Raw genomic sequence first — 20,979 nt, 5'->3', positions numbered from 1 at the left:
TGATACTGTGAATCGCTTTCGCAAGCTGACTTGACAAAAGACTTGTCTACTGTGTATCCCAATATCTCTTATCAAAAATTACAGGGAATATTTACGAATGACATTCCGTGTACTGTCTAATTTAGTATCTTAATATTTTTTTTTTTACGCGTTTCAGTGCAGGTGTTGCCTGGTGATATGATCTCCATCAAAAGCGACGATTGAAGTTTTTAAATCCCGAAGATTAATGTTTTGCTTGGAAATACGTAATAAAAGTTAGTAAAAAAAATCGAAATCCAGGCAGTTAATGAACTGTCTCTATGTTTCATGTAAAATCATTGTGGTTTCATATGAAGGTTATTTTTCTTATTTTTTGTAGTGAAACCTAGAGTGAGACATTCTTATTGCAAATATTGACTTATAACTTTGATTTGAAATTTTTTTGGTAAAATTTCCAAATTTTTGTAGCAACTATTTAACTGTAGATTAATTTGATAAAATTTTCAGATCGATAAGTACATCCGTAACGTACACAACGTTTTGGAAAATTAGTAACCCCTTTGTTGTAAGCACATGGTTTAGCTGGGACAGTGTGATAGTTAAGTCGGCAATAATTTTTGTCTGCATATATTCCAAGAGCGCAATAATTCGTAGACTACCTCTTGACGGTAAAAGAGGTCTGAAATGTGACTATAAGTCTTCATTGACTGACTATCGATTGGATAATAGTATATTACAATTGTAACATTTATATTGAATAGAATTTATACACAGACGTCAATAAAACTAAAAACGGGCAAAGGAGTGTAATCACTTTATGTCAGTTGGTTTTGAGGGAATTAGAGTAGGAAATGAGAAGCAGCAGACGAATTTCGCTGTATGTAGAGAAATATAACTGACGAAGGTAGAAATAAAGTAAACATAGAATACAGGAAGTCAACAGCAAGAAAGCTCGCTTGAAAGAGTTAAATAAGTAATACAAATCTAAGTGTTTTGAAGTCTTCTCTTAAATATTTGTAGTGTAGCCTTGTATGGAAGCAAAACGAGGAGTACGAACAGTATATACCAGAATAGAACAGAAGGTACTGATATGGGATGTTGTAGAAGTTAAAGAAGTTATTTGGGAAGATCGGATAACTCGTTAAGAGGTACTCAGTCAACTCGTGGAGAAATAAATTCACTGTACAGCTAGACTAAAAGAGGAAACAGGTTGTTGGGATGTACACTGAGGCACCAAGAATCGACAGTTTCGTAATGACGGGAAGTCTGATGTGCAATATTATAGAAGATGAGGAAAGTTATTTGGGAAGTACGGATAACTCATTAAGAGATGCTCTCTCAACTCGTGGAGGAACAAATTTACAGAACAGCTAGACTAAAAGACAAAACTTGTTGTTGGGCTGTATTCTGAAGCATCAAGAAATCAGCCTGCCGCTGTGGCCGAGCGGCTCTAGACGCTTCAGTCCGGAACCGCGCTGCTGCTACGGTCGCAGGTTCGAACCCTGCCTCGGGTATGGATGTGTGTGATGTCCTTAGGTTAGTCAGGTTTAAGTAGTTCTAAGTCTAGGGGACTGACGACCTCAGATGTTACGTCTCATATGCTTAGTGCCATTTGAACCATCAAGAAATCGACAATTTCTTAATGGCGGGAAGTCTGAGGGATAAAAATTGTAGAAGAATACCAGCATTTTTCAGGAAGCAGGTTCATATGGATTCAGATTGCGGTAGTTATGCAGAGGTGAAGAGGCTTTCACGGGACAGAATAGCGTGGAAGTTGAATCAGACCAGTCCTAGGAATAAAGACTACTACAATAACAACATATTACGAAGTCACGACGACGCTTACGCACAAACCTCCAGATGTCCGACACTCATATCGGTACCAAACGTTGTGTGTTGGTATAGTGTCTAACATCTGGAGGTTTGGGTATTACAAACATAAAAATTACGTCCAATTTAGATTTACTCACTTTTTGCCCTATTACACTAGCCTACATTCCAATACTACACAAATTATCTACTAAATAATTACACTGTTTCCACCATGTTTCTGAGCGCTGAGGAAATATATTGAACACTGCCAAAATAGAAGCGTGGAATCACGTGCATCAAGATCCTACAATTTCCAATTTAAGTCTGAGGCATGAAAGTTTCCCATTGCTTTTAAAGATGCATGAGGCAAGAACTGATTAAAAGACTAGAGTTCAATAGTTGCCAAACATATCTCCCAAATGACTTGGAGCGTATGATCGTAAAATGACCTGTCACCCTTTCCACTGATGCCAACATGAGCAAGTGAGTTGTCCACCGACATGGATATAATCGCTCCGATTCTTGTTCGAAAGCGACATTTGCAACCCGAACATTTTATTTTCAACTGGCAAACCTCTCAGAAGTACCTGATGAATTGAAGAGATGTGACACCATTGATGGTGATGCGTCGGCTGGGTGGAGACGAATGGCCCCCTTGGTGATAGTCGAGACATGTACGCTATGTACCGGATTTAACCCTGTCCCTTCTCTCCATCCACAACAACGCAAACAGAACACTACACGCTACAAGCACTCCGCACATATATTCACACGATGGAGATACACAACTGAAACTTCACTACATATCGGATGAAGGCGAATTCCAGCCATCTCCGTTATAGCTTCGCCAGTGCGGATTTCTTGCGTGTTCCGAACGCTGTTTTCCCAAATGCACTATTTACTCGTCATAAAATGCAGCTTCCGAGTGACGCCAGAAAAATCGAATCCTTAATTACACGTTACAGGCTTTCGATGAAACATATTACACTATACAAATCGAATAATCGTCATGTACACACATTGACAAATACTGCCATGTTATTGGCGAAAGTGAACAAATGCATCGGTGTGATTCTTCAGATTCTCCCGGCGTATTTCTTGCTCGAACAGTCCACGGGTGTACTGCTGGTCCATAGTGTCCAACGGGCACAATATTTCGGCGATCAGACATGTCGCCATCGTCAGGTGCGCTGACGAACTGAGCTCCTGAGGGCGGTCGGCCGTATTAAATGCATCGGTATTTAAAGGAATGTGCACTTAAATCTGCAAAGTCATCTACTAAATGGAACGTTGATTCAGTTATACATAGTAAAAAAGGTTTTATCGCTCCGTTTCCTAAGGAGACAAACGACAGAACAAAGAGTTTTATTAATCGAGCTAATATTTCATGCCGCGCGGAGTAGCCGCGCGGTTTGAGGCACCATGTCACGGACTGCGCACCCCCTCCCGCAGGAAGTTCGAGTCCTCCCTCGGGAATGGCTGTGTGTATTGTCCTTAGCAGAAGTCAGTTTAAGTAGAGTGTAAGTCTAGGGACCGATGACATCAGCAGCTTGGTCCCTTAGGTATACACACACATTTGAACATTTGATATTTAATTTACCTGGCAACGGTTATTCGTTTAAATTATAAACTTAAGGAAAGTTGAAAAACGACATCCGTACAATCATTTAGCATCTAATTATTTTTTATATAGTTCTGACTGGCTATAGCTGTTCGCAAGAAAAACAACTCAGCGTCATATAACATAATTACGTGGAATAAGAGATGTGTATGTTACAATATGTTAAATATACAGTTTTTGTTTTGCAATATCATAAAGTGAACAACGATTCCGAACAATAAAAACCGAAGAAACTGTGTAGTTAAACGCTGTTCGTTAGATTTCCAGAGCGGAAAAACTTAGGGTAATGTTCAAACATAATCATTGCATCAGGCAGGCATTTCTTTCATAAGCGTAGAAACAGATTGCTGCTGCGTTTTGAAGCTAAGTGAGAATCCTATTCACACAATTTTAATTCTATTATACCCACATAAAAATAGTGCTCTGACACTTGGTTACTGTCCCCGCCTTTACTCCTGTGTAGTCAACAAAGAACACGCAACAACTTGTCACTGTAGAAGATAACTAGTTGATGTATGGGTAAATCGCCTCACAGCCTAGACGGATTATACTATATTTGGTAACGGTTCCCAAAATACATTATGTTGTAAATTACTAATGTATGAGTATTTTTAGAGGACGAAGAATGTAGAAGATAGAAAGCAATTGCATGCTCTACTGCTCATGACAGATTGCGGAAAACATCACGGTGATGAGGATAAATAAACTGTTCAGACAAAAATACATGTAGAAAATAATAAACAAGGTTTCCTACAAAAGTTAATAACTCTAAGGGGACTATTATTCTGCTTTATGTTCAATTCTCTTGGCTTTTCTTTATCTGCCGACTAATTCAAGGAACTACTTTTTTAATGAGACTGTGTACATTTCTGAGGACCACAGAAAGCCATTGACTACATGAAAATAGAACTGATAACGGGTTTGTTATTGTCTCATCGCCAACATTAGCTTAATGGGTTCTGCCCTCTGACTTGTTGCAGATCACGTCTTCCCAAGGGTGAGTGATTGTGATTTATGAGGGTCATCCATTCTCGTTGCACATTTTTTCCATTGTGTTCGGCATTCACATTTTTTTTTTTTTTTTTTTTAGTATCTGGGAGATGCGCATGACGGGGTTTTATCTTTAAGTTTGATTAACGCATTGTCCTCACCACTGTAAAACAAATCGAATATTAATAGTTTAGTAACATTTCAGTTGTGTTTCCTTTGTACACTGAGCTTCCATGATATGTAAATTTGAAACTTACAATGTGGAGACATGGCTTTGTGCTCAGAGCAAACTCTGTCCCAGCCAATGTTTACGTGGCGAAACAGACGAGCGGTCCCGGAGATATATGAGGTTAAGCGCTGAAAAAATATATGCTGGCAAGAGGATAGCTCAGATATGTTGGTAACTGTTGAATATAGAGATAGCGGAGAAAACAGACTACATTTTTTGTGACATTAGCATGTGTTTGCCACAACGATCGCATCCCACAGAGCTATTGTTTGAAGTGTGTGATATTTGTCAGCTTTTAGGTGACACCTAAATATTATTGTACATCTAAAGATTCGACTTTGGTTCAGTTGTAGATTCCGTGTGACTGTTTTCATATTAGACGGTGGTCACTGTCTGAGTGCTCATAATTTGTTGTGACGCGAGACGGAATCATAGAAAGAACTTCCTAGTTGTCTGTCTTTTGCTCCGCCAGTGACACAGTTCGGAGCGGATTCTCTACCTCGCTGTTTCCTGTACGAAAAGTGAGTATAATTTTAAAAATTGCGAGACACCACTGTTTGGTTCACTACAGACGCCGTGGGCATTGTTAAGGGAGATGTTGCGCACGTGGACAGTAATGCGATTACGAGTTCGATTGTGGAGCGGCGGCAGCGCACGTGACGTTTCGGCGGCACGCGATATCGTCAGCGGCGGAGGTGGTACTCACGATCTTGTGGTTGAGGTGCTGCAGCTCGCGCTCGGTGACCTTGCGGCGGTTCTGCTCCTGCTGCTGCCGCCGGTACTGGCTGTACTTGTAGAAGAGGTACATGCCGGGCAGCGCCAGCACCACGAACGGCTTCATGAAGGCGGAGGACGAGAGGCCGGGGGCGGCGGGGGCGGGCCCGCGGGGCGGCATGGCGCGGGGGCGGCTGGTGTCTGCTGCTGTCGCTGTCTGCTGGCTGCTGTGGCGGCGTCCGCTGCGCCGGCTGCGCTGCCTGCCTGCCTGCCTGCTGCCACTCCGCTGCCCGCCGGGCCCACACTGAGCGTCGCGACGCCGAGCGTCGGAGCGGGTGGGGGGCACGGGAGCAGGGGGGCAGGGGGGCGGAGGGGGGGGGAGGCGCCGCTCGATACGGCGCAGCCGCGCTGCAGCCCCCCTGCTCGATAGCCGGCCGGCGCCCGGCCGTCCCTAACAATGGCTGCAGTAGCGCACGGGCACACTGCGGCCGCCCGCGGCACGCCACTGTGCGCGTACACCTGCTGTGGACCGCCAGTTGTGGCGACTGACTACTTTCTAGCACCGTGAAACTGTATAAAACTGTATGCTGTATCGGTACTCGAAACCGGAACCTTTGTCTTTCACGATCTGATGCTCCCCTGACTGACACTTTCCAGACACGACCCACGACCATCTGACCCTTAACGTAGACAAATGTAATGTATTGAGAATACATAGAAAGAAGAATCCTTTATTGTATGATTATATGATAGCGGAACAAACACTGGTAGCAGTTACTTCTGTAAAATATCTGGGAGTATGCGTGTTGACTGATTTGAAATGGAATGATCATATAAAATTAATTGTTGGTAAGGTGGGTGCCAGGTTGAGATTCATTGGCAGAGTCCTTAGAAAATGTAATCCATCAACAAAGGAGGTCGCTTACAAAACACTCGTTCGACCTATACTTGAGTATTGCTCATCAGTGTGGGATCCGTACCAGGTCGGGTTGACAGAGGAGATAGAGAAGATCCAAAGAAGAGCGGCGCGTTTAGTCACAGGGTTATTTGGTAAGCGTGATAGCGTCACGGAGATGTTTAGCAAATTCAAGTGGCAGACTCTGCAAGAGAGGCGCTCTGCATCACATTGTAGCTTGCTGTGCAGGTTTCGAGAGGGTGCGTTTCTGGATGAGGTATCGAATATATTGCTTCCCCCTACTTATACCTCCCGAGGGGATCACGAATGTAAAATTAGAGAGATTCGAGCGCGCATGGAGGCTTTCCGGCATTCGTTCTTCCCGCGAACCATATGCGACTGGAACAGAAAGGGAGGTAATGACAGTGGCACGTAAAGTGCCCTCCGCCAAACACCGTTGGGTGGCATGCGGAGCATAAATGTAGATGTAGATGTAGATGTAGACCATCTGCCACAGCCTTACTTCTCTCCTACCTTGCGAACTGCTTCTGGGACTGAACTGTTGACGAGTACACAGACCCATTCACGTACGATACGAATATACAGGCTAGCAGCCAGTTAAGGATATTTTAGGAAATTGGTATAAATTTTTTTTTTCTTTCAAAGCCCCATTCAAATCATTGCACATTTTCTCCCAGAGCAACCTCCTCTGTGACCACGTGACACAACTTGTCTGCCTTTCAGAACCGAGGCAGTTCTGTCCAGTTAAAGCTGCTGAAATTGCTAGCCATATCACGCCATCGGTTTTAGCCAAGAGTGTGCATAGGATACAGGTCACGTATGCGGACGCTGGAGCGTTCTGCAGTGCAGAAAACAGTTGCTTCTCTCTCTTGTGATCCAGACCTCGAGCAGAACAGACGTCCTTTAGGGAGGCAGACCCTCTGGTTCTACGTTCAATGACCGGCCACCGACATCAATCAACATGAGCCACCTCCGGCCGTTGCCCATTTCAGTTAATTGTTCGACCTCCTACTGGCCTAAACCTGGTAACTGCCGACCCTAGGCGCGCCCCCTGCATATTGTACACTGAAATATATTTGCTTGAAACTTCCTGGCAGATTAAAACTGTGTGCCGGACCGAGACTCGAACTCGGAAACTTTGCTTTTTGCGGGCAAGTGCTCTACCAACTGAGCTACCCAAGCACGACTCATGCCCCGTCCTCACAGCTTCACTTCTGCCAGTACCTCGTCGGTCCGGCACACAGTTTTAATCTGCCAGGAAGTTTCATATCAGCGCACACTCCGCTGCAGACTGAAAATCTCATTCTGGAAACATCCCCCAGGCTGTGGCTAAGCCATGTCTCTGCAATATCCTTTCTTTCAGGAGTGCTAGTCCTGCAAGGTTCGCAGGAGAGCTTCTGTGAAGTCTGGAAGGTAGGAGACGAGGTACTGGCGGAAGTAAAGCTGTGAGGACGGGGCGTGAGTCGTGCTTGGGTAGCCCAGTTGGTAGAGCACTTGCCCGCGTAAGGCGAAGGTCCCGAGTTCGAGTCTCGGTCCGGCACACAGTTTTAATCTGCCAGGAAGTTTCATATAAGCGCACACTCCGCTTCAGACTGAAAATCTCATTCTATGTTTGCTTATTTTACCTAATTTCATGTTCTTCCCTGGATGCCCAATTACAAGTGCCGACCGCTCGATCTCCTGGATATTGTCGTAATAAGCCGAATGCCGCGACCTTCTTCCGCCTTCCCTGCCCATGTGCAACGACATTGCACAGTCTCATTCACCGATATTGCAGTGCCAGTGTTGTTGAGAAGAACTATGCAATCTTCCTTCGAACAAGCATGCAAGTCCGAAAGAACAATGCATCGTTCTTCTTAAGAACACAGTCACTGCAATATCGTATTTATCGGCCGATAGCAGGCAGCGACATTCAATTAAAATGTCCTTCTCTGTACTGGAATTACATAACGTGTGCACATTTGTGTGCAGCTCACGCGCAGGAACAACGACATATGCAAGTTTGGATAGCCAAACGGTAATGCCTATAGCGCAAATCCGAGTTCCAGTTTTGGTCCGGCACGAATTTTCATTGTTGCCATTGGCTTATGCAGCTGATGTTTGCTAGTATTCGCAATTGCGAATACATTTCACGTCATTCCCGTATATTCAAGGTTCTTGTACTGAAGAGCCAAACAAACTGGGACACCCGCCTAATATCGCGTAGGACCTTCATGAACACGCAGAAGTGCCGAAACGCGACGTGGCAAGGACTCGACTAATGTTTGAGGTAGTGCAGGAGGGAATTCACACCCTGCAAGGCTGCCTACAAATCCATAAGAGTACGATGGAGTGGAGATCTCTTCTGAATAGCACGTTGCAAGGCAATTATGCTCAATTATGTTCATGTCTGGGGAATTTGGTGACGAGCGGAAGTGCTTGAACTTAGAGATGTGTTCCTGGATGCACTCTGTAGCAAATTCCGGACGTGCGGGGTGTCGCATTGTCTTTCTGGACTTACCCAAGTCCGTCGGAAAGCACAATGGACATGAACGAATGCAGCTGAAGAGACAGGATGCTTATGTACACTCCTGGAAATGGAAAAAAGAACACATTGACACCGGTGTCTGACCCACCATACTTGCTCCGGACACTGCGAGAGGGCTGTACAAGCAATGATCACACGCACGGCACAGCGGACACACCAGGAACCGCGGTGTTGGCCGTCGAATGGCGCTAGCTGCGCAGCATTTGTGCACCGCCGCCGTCAGTGTCAGCCAGTTTGCCGTGGCATACGGAGCTCCATCGCAGTCTTTAACACTGGTAGCATGCCGCGACAGCGAGGACGTGAACCGTATGTGCAGTTGACGGACTTTGAGCGAGGGCGTATAGTGGGCATGCGGGAGGCCGGGTGGACGTACCGCCGAATTGCTCAACACGTGGGGCGTGAGGTCTCCACAGTACATCGATGTTGTCGCCAGTGGTCGGCGGAAGGTGCACGTGCCCGTCGACCTGGGACCGGACCGCAGCGACGCACGGATGCACGCCAAGACCGTAGGATCCTACGCAGTGCCGTAGGGGACCGCACCGCCACTTCCCAGCAAATTAGGGACACTGTTGCTCCTGGGGTATCGGCGAGGACCATTCGCAACCGTCTCCATGAAGCTGGGCTACGGTCCCGCACACCGTTAGGCCGTCTTCCGCTCACGCCCCAACATAGTGCAGCCCGCCTCCAGTGGTGTCGCGACATGCGTGAATGGAGGGACGAATGGAGATGTGTCGTCTTCAGCGGTGAGATTCGCTTCTGCCTTGGTGCCAATGATGGTCGTATGCGTGTTTGGCGCCGTGCAGGTGAGCGCCACAATCAGGACTGCATACGACCGAGGCACACAGGGCCAACACCCGGCATCATGGTGTGGGGAGCGATCTCCTACACTGGCCGTACACCACTGGTGATCGTCGAGGGGACACTGAATAGTGCACGGTACATCCAAACCGTCATCGAACCCATCGTTCTACCATTCCTAGACCGGCAAGGGAACTTGCTGTTCCAACAGGACAATGCACGTCCGCATGTATCCCGTGCCACCCAACGTGCTCTAGAAGGTGTAAGTCAACTACCCTGGCCAGCAAGATCTCCGGATCTGTCCCCCATTGAGCATGTTTGGGACTGGATGAAGCGTCGTCTCACGCGGTCTGCACGTCCAGCACGAACGCTGGTCCAACTGAGGCGCCAGGTGGAAATGGCATGGCAAGCCGTTCCACAGGACTACATCCAGCATCTCTACGATCGTCTCCATGGGAGAATAGCAGCCTGCATTGCTGCGAAAGGTGGATATACAATGCACTAGTGCCGACATTGTGCATGCTCTGTTGCCTGTGTCTATGTGCCTGTGGTTCTATCAGTGTGATCATGTGATGTATCTGACCCCAGGAATGTGTCAATAAAGTTTCCCCTTCCTGGGACAATGAATTCACGGTGTTCTTATTTCAATTTCCAGGAGTGTATGTGTCACCTGTCAGAGTCCTACCTAGAAGTATCAGGGATCCCTTACCACCCCAACTGCACACGCCCCACACCGTTAAAGAGCGTCCACCAGCTTCAACAGTCCCCTGCTTACATGCAGGGTCCATGGATTCATGAGGTTTTCTCCATACCCGTAAATGTTCATCCACTCAATACAATTTGAAACGAGACTCGTCCGACCACGCAATATGTTTCCAGTCATCGACAGTCCAATGCCGGTGTCAACGGGCACAGGTGAGGCATAAAAGTTTGTGTCGTACAGTCAGCGAGGGCACACGATTGGGCCTTCGGCTGCGATGATATTTCTTTGAATGGTTTGCACGCGGACACTTGTTGATGGCCCAGAATTGAAATCTGCAGCAATTTGCGGAAGAGTTGCACTTCTGTCGCATTGGTCGATTCTCTTTAGTCGACGTTGGTCCCGTTCTTGCGGGGTCTTTTTCCGGCCGCAGCGATGTCGGAGATTTGATGTTTTTCCAGGTTTATGGTATTCACAGTACACTCGTGAAATGATCGTACGGGAAAATCCCCACTTCATCGCTACCTCGCAGATGCTGTGTCCCATCGGTCGTGCGCTGACTATAACACCCGTTCAAACTTAATTAAATCTTGCCCAACTGCCATTGTAGCAGCAGTAACCGACCTAACAACTCCTCCACAGACTTGTTGTCTTATATAGGTATTGTCGAGCGCAGCGCCGTGTTCTTCCTGTTCCCATAACTCTGTATTTGAATAGGCATGCCTATACCAGTGTCGCTGGCGCTTCAGTGAATATCTACATGTTTTAATATATACATGGCGCCGGTCCACCGCCGGTCAGTACATCAGCGCACCTGATGATGGCAAAGTGGTCGATTGCCGAAATATTGTGTCGTATGCACACTCATACCAGGCTGTCCTGTATATGTTCCTAAAATATGCACGGAAGCGTCAAAGAAACTGATATATGCGTGGGTATTCAGATACAGAGATATGTAAACAGGCAGAATACGGCGCTGAGGTCTGAAACGCCTATATAAGACAACAATTGTCTGGCGCAGTTGTTAGATCCGTTACTGCTGCTATAATGACAGGTTATCAAGATTCAAGTGAGTTTGAACGTGGTATTATAGTCGGCGCACGAGCGATGCGACACAGCATCTCCGAGGTAGCGATGAAGAGGAGATTTACCCGTACGACCGTTTCACGACTGAACTGTGAATATCAGGAATCTGGCAAAACATCAAATCTCCGACATCGCTGCGGCCGGAGAAATATTCTCCAAGAACGGCACCAACGACGACTGAACAGAGTAGTTCAACGTGACAGAAGTGCAACCCTTCCGTAGATTGCTGCAGATTTCAAAGCCATTAACAAGTGTCAGCGTGCAAATCATTCGACGAAAAATCATCGATATGGGCTTTCGGAGCCGAAGGCCCACTCGAGTACCCTTGATGACTGCGCGACACAAACGTTTACGCCTCGTCTGGGACCGTCAATACCGACACTGGACTGTTGATGACTGAAATAACCTTGCCTGGTGGGACGAGTCTCGTTTCAAATTGTATCCGAGCGGATGGGCATAGACACAACCTCATGGGTGCATGGACCCTGCATCTCAGCAGGGGACTGTTCAAGCTGGTGGAGACTCTATAACGGTGTGGGGCGTGTGCAGTTGTAGCAGTATGGGACGCCTCATACATCTAAATACGACTCTGACAGGTGACACGTACGTAAGCACCTTGCATCCACTCATGTCCTTTGTCCTTTTCGATGGACTTGGACAATTCCAGCAGGACAATGCCACACCCCACACGTCCAGAAATGCTACAGAGAGGCTCCAGGGACACCCTTCTGAATTCAGACACTTCCGCTGGCCACCAAACTACCCAGACATCAACATTATTGAGCATATCTGGGATGTCTTTCAACGTGCTGTTTGGAAGAGATCTCTACTCCCTTGTACTCTTCCGGATTTATGGACATCGCTGCAGGATTCGTGGTGTCAGTTCCCTCCAGCGCTACTTCAGCCATTAGTCGAGTCCATGCCACGTCGTATTGCGGCATTTCTACGTGATCGCGGGGGTCCTACACGGTATTAGGCAGGTGTACCAGTTTCTTTGGCTATTCAACACAGAGTGCACATAAAGTCCAGGAAGAGTTTCAATTATTTATTGCACAAGAACTAAACTGGCGACAGGAAGGGCACCCGGCCACCCCTTACAATTGTGGTCGTGCTGTAGCGTTCTCGCTTCCCACGCCCGGGTTCCCGGGTTCGATTCCCGGCGGGGTCAGGGATTTTCTCTGCCTCGTGATGGCTGGGTGTTGTGTGCTGTCCTTAGGTTAGTTAGGTTTAAGTAGTTCTAAGTTCTAGGGGACTGATGACCATAGATGTTAAGTCCCATAGTGCTCAGAGCCATTTTGAACCCTTACAATTTACATGCCACATCCGATTAACCAGCAGACCTCGCGAGTCGGGACTAATGCTTGGAAAGAGGGAGATTGCACAAGAACTAAACATTGTACAGATGTCGTACATATTGCATTTTGAAGAGAAATTATGACTGTTTTTTTTTTACAATAATTCTGTTTGCGAACCATGGGTGACTCGGCAGACGTCAATACGGTAATCGAATTCTTACCATACCCGTCCCAGCACGGCATCGTCGACTGTGGCAGTCGCTTCCCGTATTCTGTTCCGGAGCTCTGCTACATCACGTGGTAGAGGCGGTATATACACCAGATCTTTAATGTGTCCCCACAGAAAAAAGCCACACGGAGTGAGATCTGCTGATAGGGGAGGCCATTTCATGAAACAACTGTCCCCTTCTGTAGCACGGCCATGTCTGCGACTAGCGCTGACTATCGGCAAATTACCAAACTACGCTGTGGCGGTAAACATGAAAAAAAAAACTTTCAGGGATTCTCTTCAAAATGACGTATGTATGATATCTGTGCAACGTTTGGTTCTTGTGCAATAAATAATTGAATGTGTTCCCAGACTTTATTTACACCCTGCTTGGGGTAAGCCCGAAGTCACTTTTACGTCCGAAGACCTGTCTCCATTGAGAATTAGAAACTGTGTACCGTTTGGTAGAAACTATTCAGTGCAATCGTACAGTTGATCTCGTATTCTGGACGCTCGTATTAAGTTCAAAGGCGACAGTGCGGAACTGTATCCAATTCCTTAAGGAAGTCAAGGAACACTTCATCTACCTGAGCGCCTATACTTACTGCTTTCTCGTTCTCGTCGACGAATAGAGCGATCTGGTTTTCACACGATCTCCAGAAATGTCATAATACGAGAGCGTACGTGAAACATGTTCCAAAAATGTACAACTGACCGACGTCGAAGGTAGGTCTATAGTTCTGTGCGCCTGAGCGACGACCATGCTCGAACACGGCAATGACCTGCGCTTTTCTCAATCTTCGGGAACAAAGACCTACGATACACGCCTGCTAGAAGTTCTATTGTATACCCCATGTAGAATTGTACTGGTATCTCATCAGTTCTAGTGGCCTTCCCTCTACTTAGAGATTTCAGTTCCTTTTCTACCCCATGGTCACTATTCGTGCGACCATTTAAAGGAGGTACTGTAGCTCGATTTTTCCCTGTGAAATAATTTTGTAAGAAGACGTTTAGTATTTGGGCCTCTTATTTGTCGTCCTCCGTTTCGTTGCCGTTACCGTCAAAGAGTGTCTCGACAGATGGCTTCGTCCCATTTACTGATTTAACGTACGACCAAAACTTATTATGATTTTCTGTCAAGTAGACAGACAGAATTTTACTCTCGAATTCATTGAACGCTTCACACAGGACTCTCCTTACTCTAATTTTGGTTTCCTTTAATATTTGTTTGTTTATGAGGCTTTGGCTTCATTTAAATTTGCAGTGGAGCAGTCTTTGTTTTCGTAGCAGTTTTCTAACATGGTTGTCGAACCACGGACGGTCTTTTCCGTCCCTCACAACTCTGCTCGCCACATACATGTATAACGCTTATTCTACAATGCAGACTCACTGCAGAAAGAAACATTACAAACTAGGAAAGAGTAATCTATGCAGTCATTATTCCTGCCCCATATACGAATCAGATCCACATTACTCATGCGTTACTTCATCAACAGAAAATGTGCATGTTACATTACGAAATTAATTCAAGTGGTTACTGAATGCAATGTCAGGCTTGCTATAGCCTGACAGATTTCATCAGACATTCAGAAAACCTCATTCAATGGCACCCCAGTACAGTTCAAGTTAGCATGAAGGTGAAGGGTGGGCACACCACTTGTTAGTGTCCATTGATAGATTTCCTTATGCTTTTGATTAGATATCGTAGATAGGAGGGATTTCAGTCTTTGAATGTAGACAGTCCTATAATCGACGAGCTCAGCTGTAAACAATGGTAACTGACAGTCGATAGCCGCGCGGGGTAGCAGTGCGGTCTGAGGCGCCTTGTCACGGTCCGCGTGGCTTCTAGCGTCGGAGGTTCGAATTCTCCATCGGGCATGGGTGTGTGTGTTGTCCTTAGCGTAAGTTAGTTTAAGTTAAAGTAAGTAGTGTGCAAGCTTAGGAACCGATGGCCTCAGCAGTTTGGTCCCATGAGAACTTATCACAAATTTCCTATTGACAGTCGATATGAAACAGAGCTACTGCTTGTAAAACATGGTAAGTGATGTGCTTCAATCATACTAACAGTTGCATAATAAACCGAGATATGACACCTCTGTCTCAACTTTCAGATTCTCGCTAATGGAAATTTTGTTGGTATGCGTGCATGCACACAGTGGTAGGTGCCAAAAACATGGTTGCCGGTGATAGTATCATATGCGGTGTTTGTGCAAGCAAAATGCTTTTGAGATGTAGTGTGCACGAATCTGAGAACGATGTGAATAAATACGTCTGAGATAAAGATTCTGCCTGTCGGGGTGGCCGAGCGGTTCTAGGCGCTACAGTCTGGAACCGCGCGACCGCTACGGTCGCAGGTTCGAATCCTGCCTCGGGCATGACTGTGTTTTATGTCCTTAGGTTAGTTAGGTTTAAGTAGTTTTAAGTTCTAGGGGACTGATGACCTCAGAAGTTAAGTCCCATAGCGCTCAGAGCGATAAAAATTCTGAATAGATTCCTGAAGGCAGATACCTTCAAACATCGTTTCTGATGAAGGAAATGTGTTTATTTAAGCAAATATACCATGTTAAGTTGTATCACTTACCATTGTTTACGTGAGAGATTGATGATAGAAATGTTAAGGGTCATCCTAGAAATTGTTTACTTGCTGTAGTAAGATGTTTGCTAAAATTAATTTCTTATTGCGCTGAATCATAAATTTTTTTCCGAGGCTGCTATACTTTATTATTGAAAAAAAGCGTTAATACCACGTTTAACCTAAAAACTGATACAACTGAAGCCTTTTAAACTGGTGTTTTTGAGAGATTTGTTTCGTTAATTCACCCAGAAAGTGAGCAGTGTTATGTTAATCCATGTAAAATGGAGTCAACATGTAAGTAAACGATGTTAAGCAGACACTGACGAGATTTTAAGAATAAAATTTGGGGTAGAATTTACCATTTTAAAAACGTGTCGCTACTGCAGATGTATTTGAAAGCATTGAGTTATCTCAATAAAAAGATCACAGTGCATGTACTTGAAATACCTTAGTGAAACTTTACTGTAAAATTTCTCGTAACAACAACTGACGTATATTTTTTATTTTTATTTTAGTTTAATTTTCATTTTTTTTAATGTGGAAGAGTACTCAATTTTTATGATGATAATATGCTGAATACCTTTGCAGCAAAATACACGACTTATTCGTTTAGCATAAGCGACTTTTTCACAAATAGAACGACAAGGTTGGAAAATTTAAACTTAACGTGACATTTGTCTGTGCGCTGGACAGAGAAAGCAAGCGAAAGCGGAAAGGTTAAGAGCCTAATGCGACCGGTACGTGACGCGCGCTGATCGCGCCGGGGAAGTCCCGGCCATCACGTGACTCGTGACGTCACGGCTGCGCTGCTGAGGCAGGCCACACACTGTGCCACGCACGGCTGGCGCGGCGCAAGCGTAGCCATCAGATATACGCACGCCGAGAGGGAACAGCGAGGCTAAAAATAGCGCCGGCCGAGCGCTTGTGTCGTCACAGCCGGAGCGTGCCTCCGTCTGGCGGGACGCGAATGGATCGCTGCCTGCCGTGCCGTGACGCCACATTCCGTTACACACGCGTCAGGCAGTCGCAAAAATGATCGCAGAACCATCTTTTGGTTTTGCTCCACACAGACGTTTTTATGCGTATCATCACAAGCTGTTAGCAACATCTTTATTGTGCTTGAATTAGTTTAGACAGTACGTCATCAACTGCCAGACTCCAGGATTACAAAATTGTCTTTACCTCATGTGCAGAACTGTTATATTGAATTGTGCTTTGGTCTTGTCTGAGTACAATATACTTCATGAGGTACCAGTAGACCAATTGGAGAATGTGCAACTACTATGCAGGTTGCTACCGGAAAACCCACCAACGTGGGGCAATAGGAGTAGATCCACTGTCACAGGCCTATATCATTAACTTCGATATACAGCAGGTTTTTGGAATATACATTGTGTTCGAACATTATGAATTACCTCGAAGAGAATGGTCTATTGACGCACAGTCAACACGGATTTAAAAAAAAATCGTTCTTGGAAACACAACTAGTCCTTCACTCACTTGAAATGTTGAGTGCTATAAACAAGGGATTTCAAATTGGTTCCGTATTTCTAGATTTTCATAAGGCTTCTGACACCGTACGTCGCAAACGGTTTGTAATCCTATTGCGTGCTTACGAAATATCGCCTCAGTTATGCGACTGGTTTCGTGATTTCTTGTCAGAGATGCCACAGTTTGTATGTATTTGGCGGAAAGTCGTCTAGTAAAACAGAAGTGATGTCTGGCGTTTCCTACAGTAGTGTTATGGGCCCTCAGCCGTACCATAACTATATAAACGATTTAGGACACAATGTGAGAAGCAACGTTAGGTTGTTTTCAGATCCTGATGTCCTTCATCGTCTACTAAAGTCATCAAAAGATCGATACCAATAGCAAAACGAGTTAGATAAGATAACTGCATGGTGTGAAAATTGGCAATTTAGTCTAAAATAATGAAAAGTGTGACGTCATCCACATGAGTGCTAAAAGTAATCCGTTAAATTTCGGTTACACGATAAATCAATCAAATCTAAAGGTCGTAAATTCAACTAAATACCTAGGAATTACGTTTACGAATAGCTTAAATTGGAGAGAACGCAGAAAATGTTGTTGGGAAGGCGAACCAAAGACTGCGTTTTATTGGCAGAACGCTCAGAAGCTGCAACAGGTCTACTAAAGAGACTGCCTGCATTACACTTGTCCGTCACATTTTGGAGTACTGTTGCGCGGTCTGGTTTCCTTGACAGAGAGAGTTAACGTAGTACGTCGAGGAAGATAAAAGAAGGGCAGCACGTTTTGTAATATCAAGAAATAGGGGATGGTGTGTCACGGACATGATACAGGATTTGGATTGGACATCATTATTTGCCCGCAGCTCGTGGTCGTGGGGTAGCGCTCTCGCTTCCCGCGCCCGGTTTCCCGGGTTCGATTCCCGGCGGGGTCAGGGATTTTCTCTGCCTCGTGATGGCTGGGTGTTGTGTGATGTCCTTAGGTTAGTTAGGTTTAAGTAGTTCTAAGTTCTAGGGGACTGATGACCATAGATGTTAAGTCCCATAGTGCTCAGAGCCATTTTGAACCCTTACAATTTACATGCCACATCCGATTAACCAGCAGACCTCGCGAGTCGGGACTAATGCTTGGAAAGAGGGAGATTGCACAAGAACTAAACATTGTACAGATGTCGTACATATTGCATTTTGAAGAGAAATTATGACTGTTTTTTTTTTACAATAATTCTGTTTGCGAACCATGGGTGACTCGGCAGACGTCAATACGGTAATCGAATTCTTACCATACCCGTCCCAGCACGGCATCGTCGACTGTGGCAGTCGCTTCCCGTATTCTGTTCCGGAGCTCTGCTCCCATAGTGCTCAGAGCCATTTTTTTTTTTGGACATCATTAAAACAAAGGCGTCTCTAGTTGCAGCGGAATCTTCTCACGAAATTTCTCTTCCGAATACGTAAATATTTTGTAGACGCCGATCTACATAGGGAGTAACGATCATCATAATAAAATGAGGGAAACAGAGCTCGCACGGAAGATATCGGTGCTCTTTTTCTCCGTGAGCTGTTTGATACTGGAATAATCAGTGTGAAGGTGGTTCGATGAACCCTCTGACATGCGCTTAAGGGTAATTTTCAGTGTAGCCGTGTAGATGAAGATGAACGTCCCATTCCCTTCGAAGTCCTGCCCCAGCGACAGAAACGGAAGCTTTCAGCTGACTCTATACAAACTCATTCTTACTACTTCTATTTTCCGTGGTCCCTGAACGAGACTCACAAAGCGGTTGGGAGGGGGGGGGGGGACTGCAATGACTGCAATGCCATCTGATACAAGTACATGCTAACATAAGCTAAAGTTTGCAAAAATTGACATAATGTCCTTGGACAACAAATCCGAAATCACCATTTTTCAGATCGATTTATTATCCGACTTAATTGCATTAATTTTTTAAATGACTGGTTTACATTCAACATAAACTATCCTCAGGTATGGCAATGTTGCCTGTTTGGACTTCAAAACGCGTCATCCTTTTACTTGGTTTTGACGGATGTGTTGTTTCCTTGCACCTGTAGTGCAACACTGTTCTTCTTTGATATTGTATCAACATGCTGTCTTCAATCATTTCCATACTTCACAATTTTTTCTTCAAACGATTTTACTCCCATATCTTCCCTTGTTTTTCATTTGAAATGGTGTCTGAAACAACATATCTTTTTACTCTTCTTAAAATATCATTTAGGCGGCTTGTATCTAGTTTTTATTAGCTTCTGATAAGTTCTAATTTTGAGATCCATCGAGGAAAGCGAGCGCTGCCATTACTTTGTAGGATTTCGTTCATGATTTTTCTGGTTTTAGTTTGTAGCCTTCTGTTTATTCTGGCGCATGTTTGCTGGAACACAGGTATGTCGTTGAAAATCCTTCTCGTATTTGTAACTGACGGATGTAACTAAGTAAGCAAAACAATGACTTGTTCTAATATAGTATCAATGATAACATTTTTGGTTGTAGCAGTATGTTTACCTATTAAGGCTATTGTTTTTTATTTATTTATGGAAGTTTTAAAATATCTTCTCATATTACTACTGTAACATATATGTCTTGCAGCTCTTCTTCATTTTTACTTATAACAATCTGATCATCAACGAACAGCATCGTCTTAAGCGTAAAATTTGATGTGATACATAAGCCTCTTTTAATTCTATACATCAGTTCCCTAATCAGATCGCCTTTACAAATTGTGAACAAAATAGGGCACAAGCTACAGCCATTCCTTGCGCCTTGGTTAACAGGTGTCATTTTACTATACCTCCACGTTTACGGCATATACACTGATTGTTGTGTCTTCATAATTGTACATACTTCAGTATCTTAATGAGATGGTTCGGATATCCTGTTAGAGTCATGATTTTTCATAATGTTTCTCTATGTACTCCGTCAAGTGCTTTTTCGTAATCAATAAAAAATGTAATTAGTACTTTGTCCATTTTGTAAGAGTATTTGTTGAAAAAATCAGCAGCCAGGTGCACGACAGAAATTTTGTTTCTTTACCGGTTTCAGGACTAGAGCTTTCCTTCAGAAAATTAGAATTATCGCATTAATAGCGAACGTTAAAAATAATCAGGTGTATGCAGCATATTACTGTAGTCATGTGGATCACAATTCATGCACCAGTTTGTAGCTACACAATCATCGACATGTAATATGCTGCATACGCCTGCCGTTTTTTGACGCTCGCTAACGTAATGATGCGATAACGCCGATCTTCTGTAGAAGGGCACTAGATACTTGAATCCGTTAAAGAAATAAAATTTATTGCATGTACCTAGTTGCTGATTCTTCCAACAAATAAAAACTATTGAGTTTCAGGGTTATGTTCCCTTCTTTTTTCTATTATCTGGTTAACGGTGAAAGTGATATCTGTACAGGATCGTCCCCTCCTCCAACCGTTTTTTTTTCTAGTAAACCTCTGTGACGGCTCGTACTCTCTTATTTAATGTTAATGCATATATTTTACATCCTGTATTCAAAATTCTTAATCCCTTACAATTTTCAAACCTGTTTCTAGCACCATTTTAAAAAATATAGGCATAACTTGGGCATACGACGAGAACCTGGATAACATTCCAACACATATTAAGTTGATTCAGAAATATCTGATTTAATACATCTCCATAATTCTGTTTTTATTAGATCTTCTGCTGTAGGTTTCCTATTTTTTGTTTCTTTTAATGGTTTCTGAGTCCTTTAATGTAATGTGATTTACACTTCAATGAAAAGGGTCGTCATTTCCTTCTTCTTTTTCTATTGAGTTCTTTGTCAACAAATCTCTGTAATGTTGTATCCATTGTTCCTTTTGGTTTACATTCATTTTTTATCATGTCTTTCCTGACTATCTAGATGCTTAAGCACTTTGCAGGCCTTCATTTGTCTCCCATGTGAGTATAACCTTCAACTGTGTTTATAAATTAGCCGCAAGATTCTTCATTAGCATTCCTTATAAAATTTTACGCTTCATTTCTTTTTCTCTCTATATCTCAGTTGTTAGTA

At 44.3% G+C, this 20,979-nt stretch overlaps 1 protein-coding gene across 1 annotated transcript in view; it reads right to left on the bottom strand.

The window, feature by feature from the left end:
• LOC126163095 (fl(2)d-associated complex component-like) overlaps positions 1 to 5,519 on the bottom strand; it is a 563,925-nt gene extending 558,406 nt beyond the window's left edge. The window contains exon 1 of the mRNA XM_049920012.1: positions 5,338 to 5,519. Within this exon, the coding sequence (XP_049775969.1) occupies positions 5,338 to 5,472 (135 nt within the window). The 5' untranslated portion in view covers positions 5,473 to 5,519. The remainder of the gene's footprint in view (positions 1 to 5,337) is intronic.
• Between the last annotated feature and the right edge of the window lie 15,460 nt (positions 5,520 to 20,979).

This window comes from Schistocerca cancellata, chromosome 2 (genome assembly GCF_023864275.1).
Source record: "Schistocerca cancellata isolate TAMUIC-IGC-003103 chromosome 2, iqSchCanc2.1, whole genome shotgun sequence".
In the NCBI taxonomy this organism is placed as follows: domain Eukaryota; kingdom Metazoa; phylum Arthropoda; class Insecta; order Orthoptera; family Acrididae; genus Schistocerca; species Schistocerca cancellata.
The sequence above is the reverse complement of the archived record's forward strand: the minus strand, read 5'-3'. Positions and strand labels throughout refer to the sequence as shown.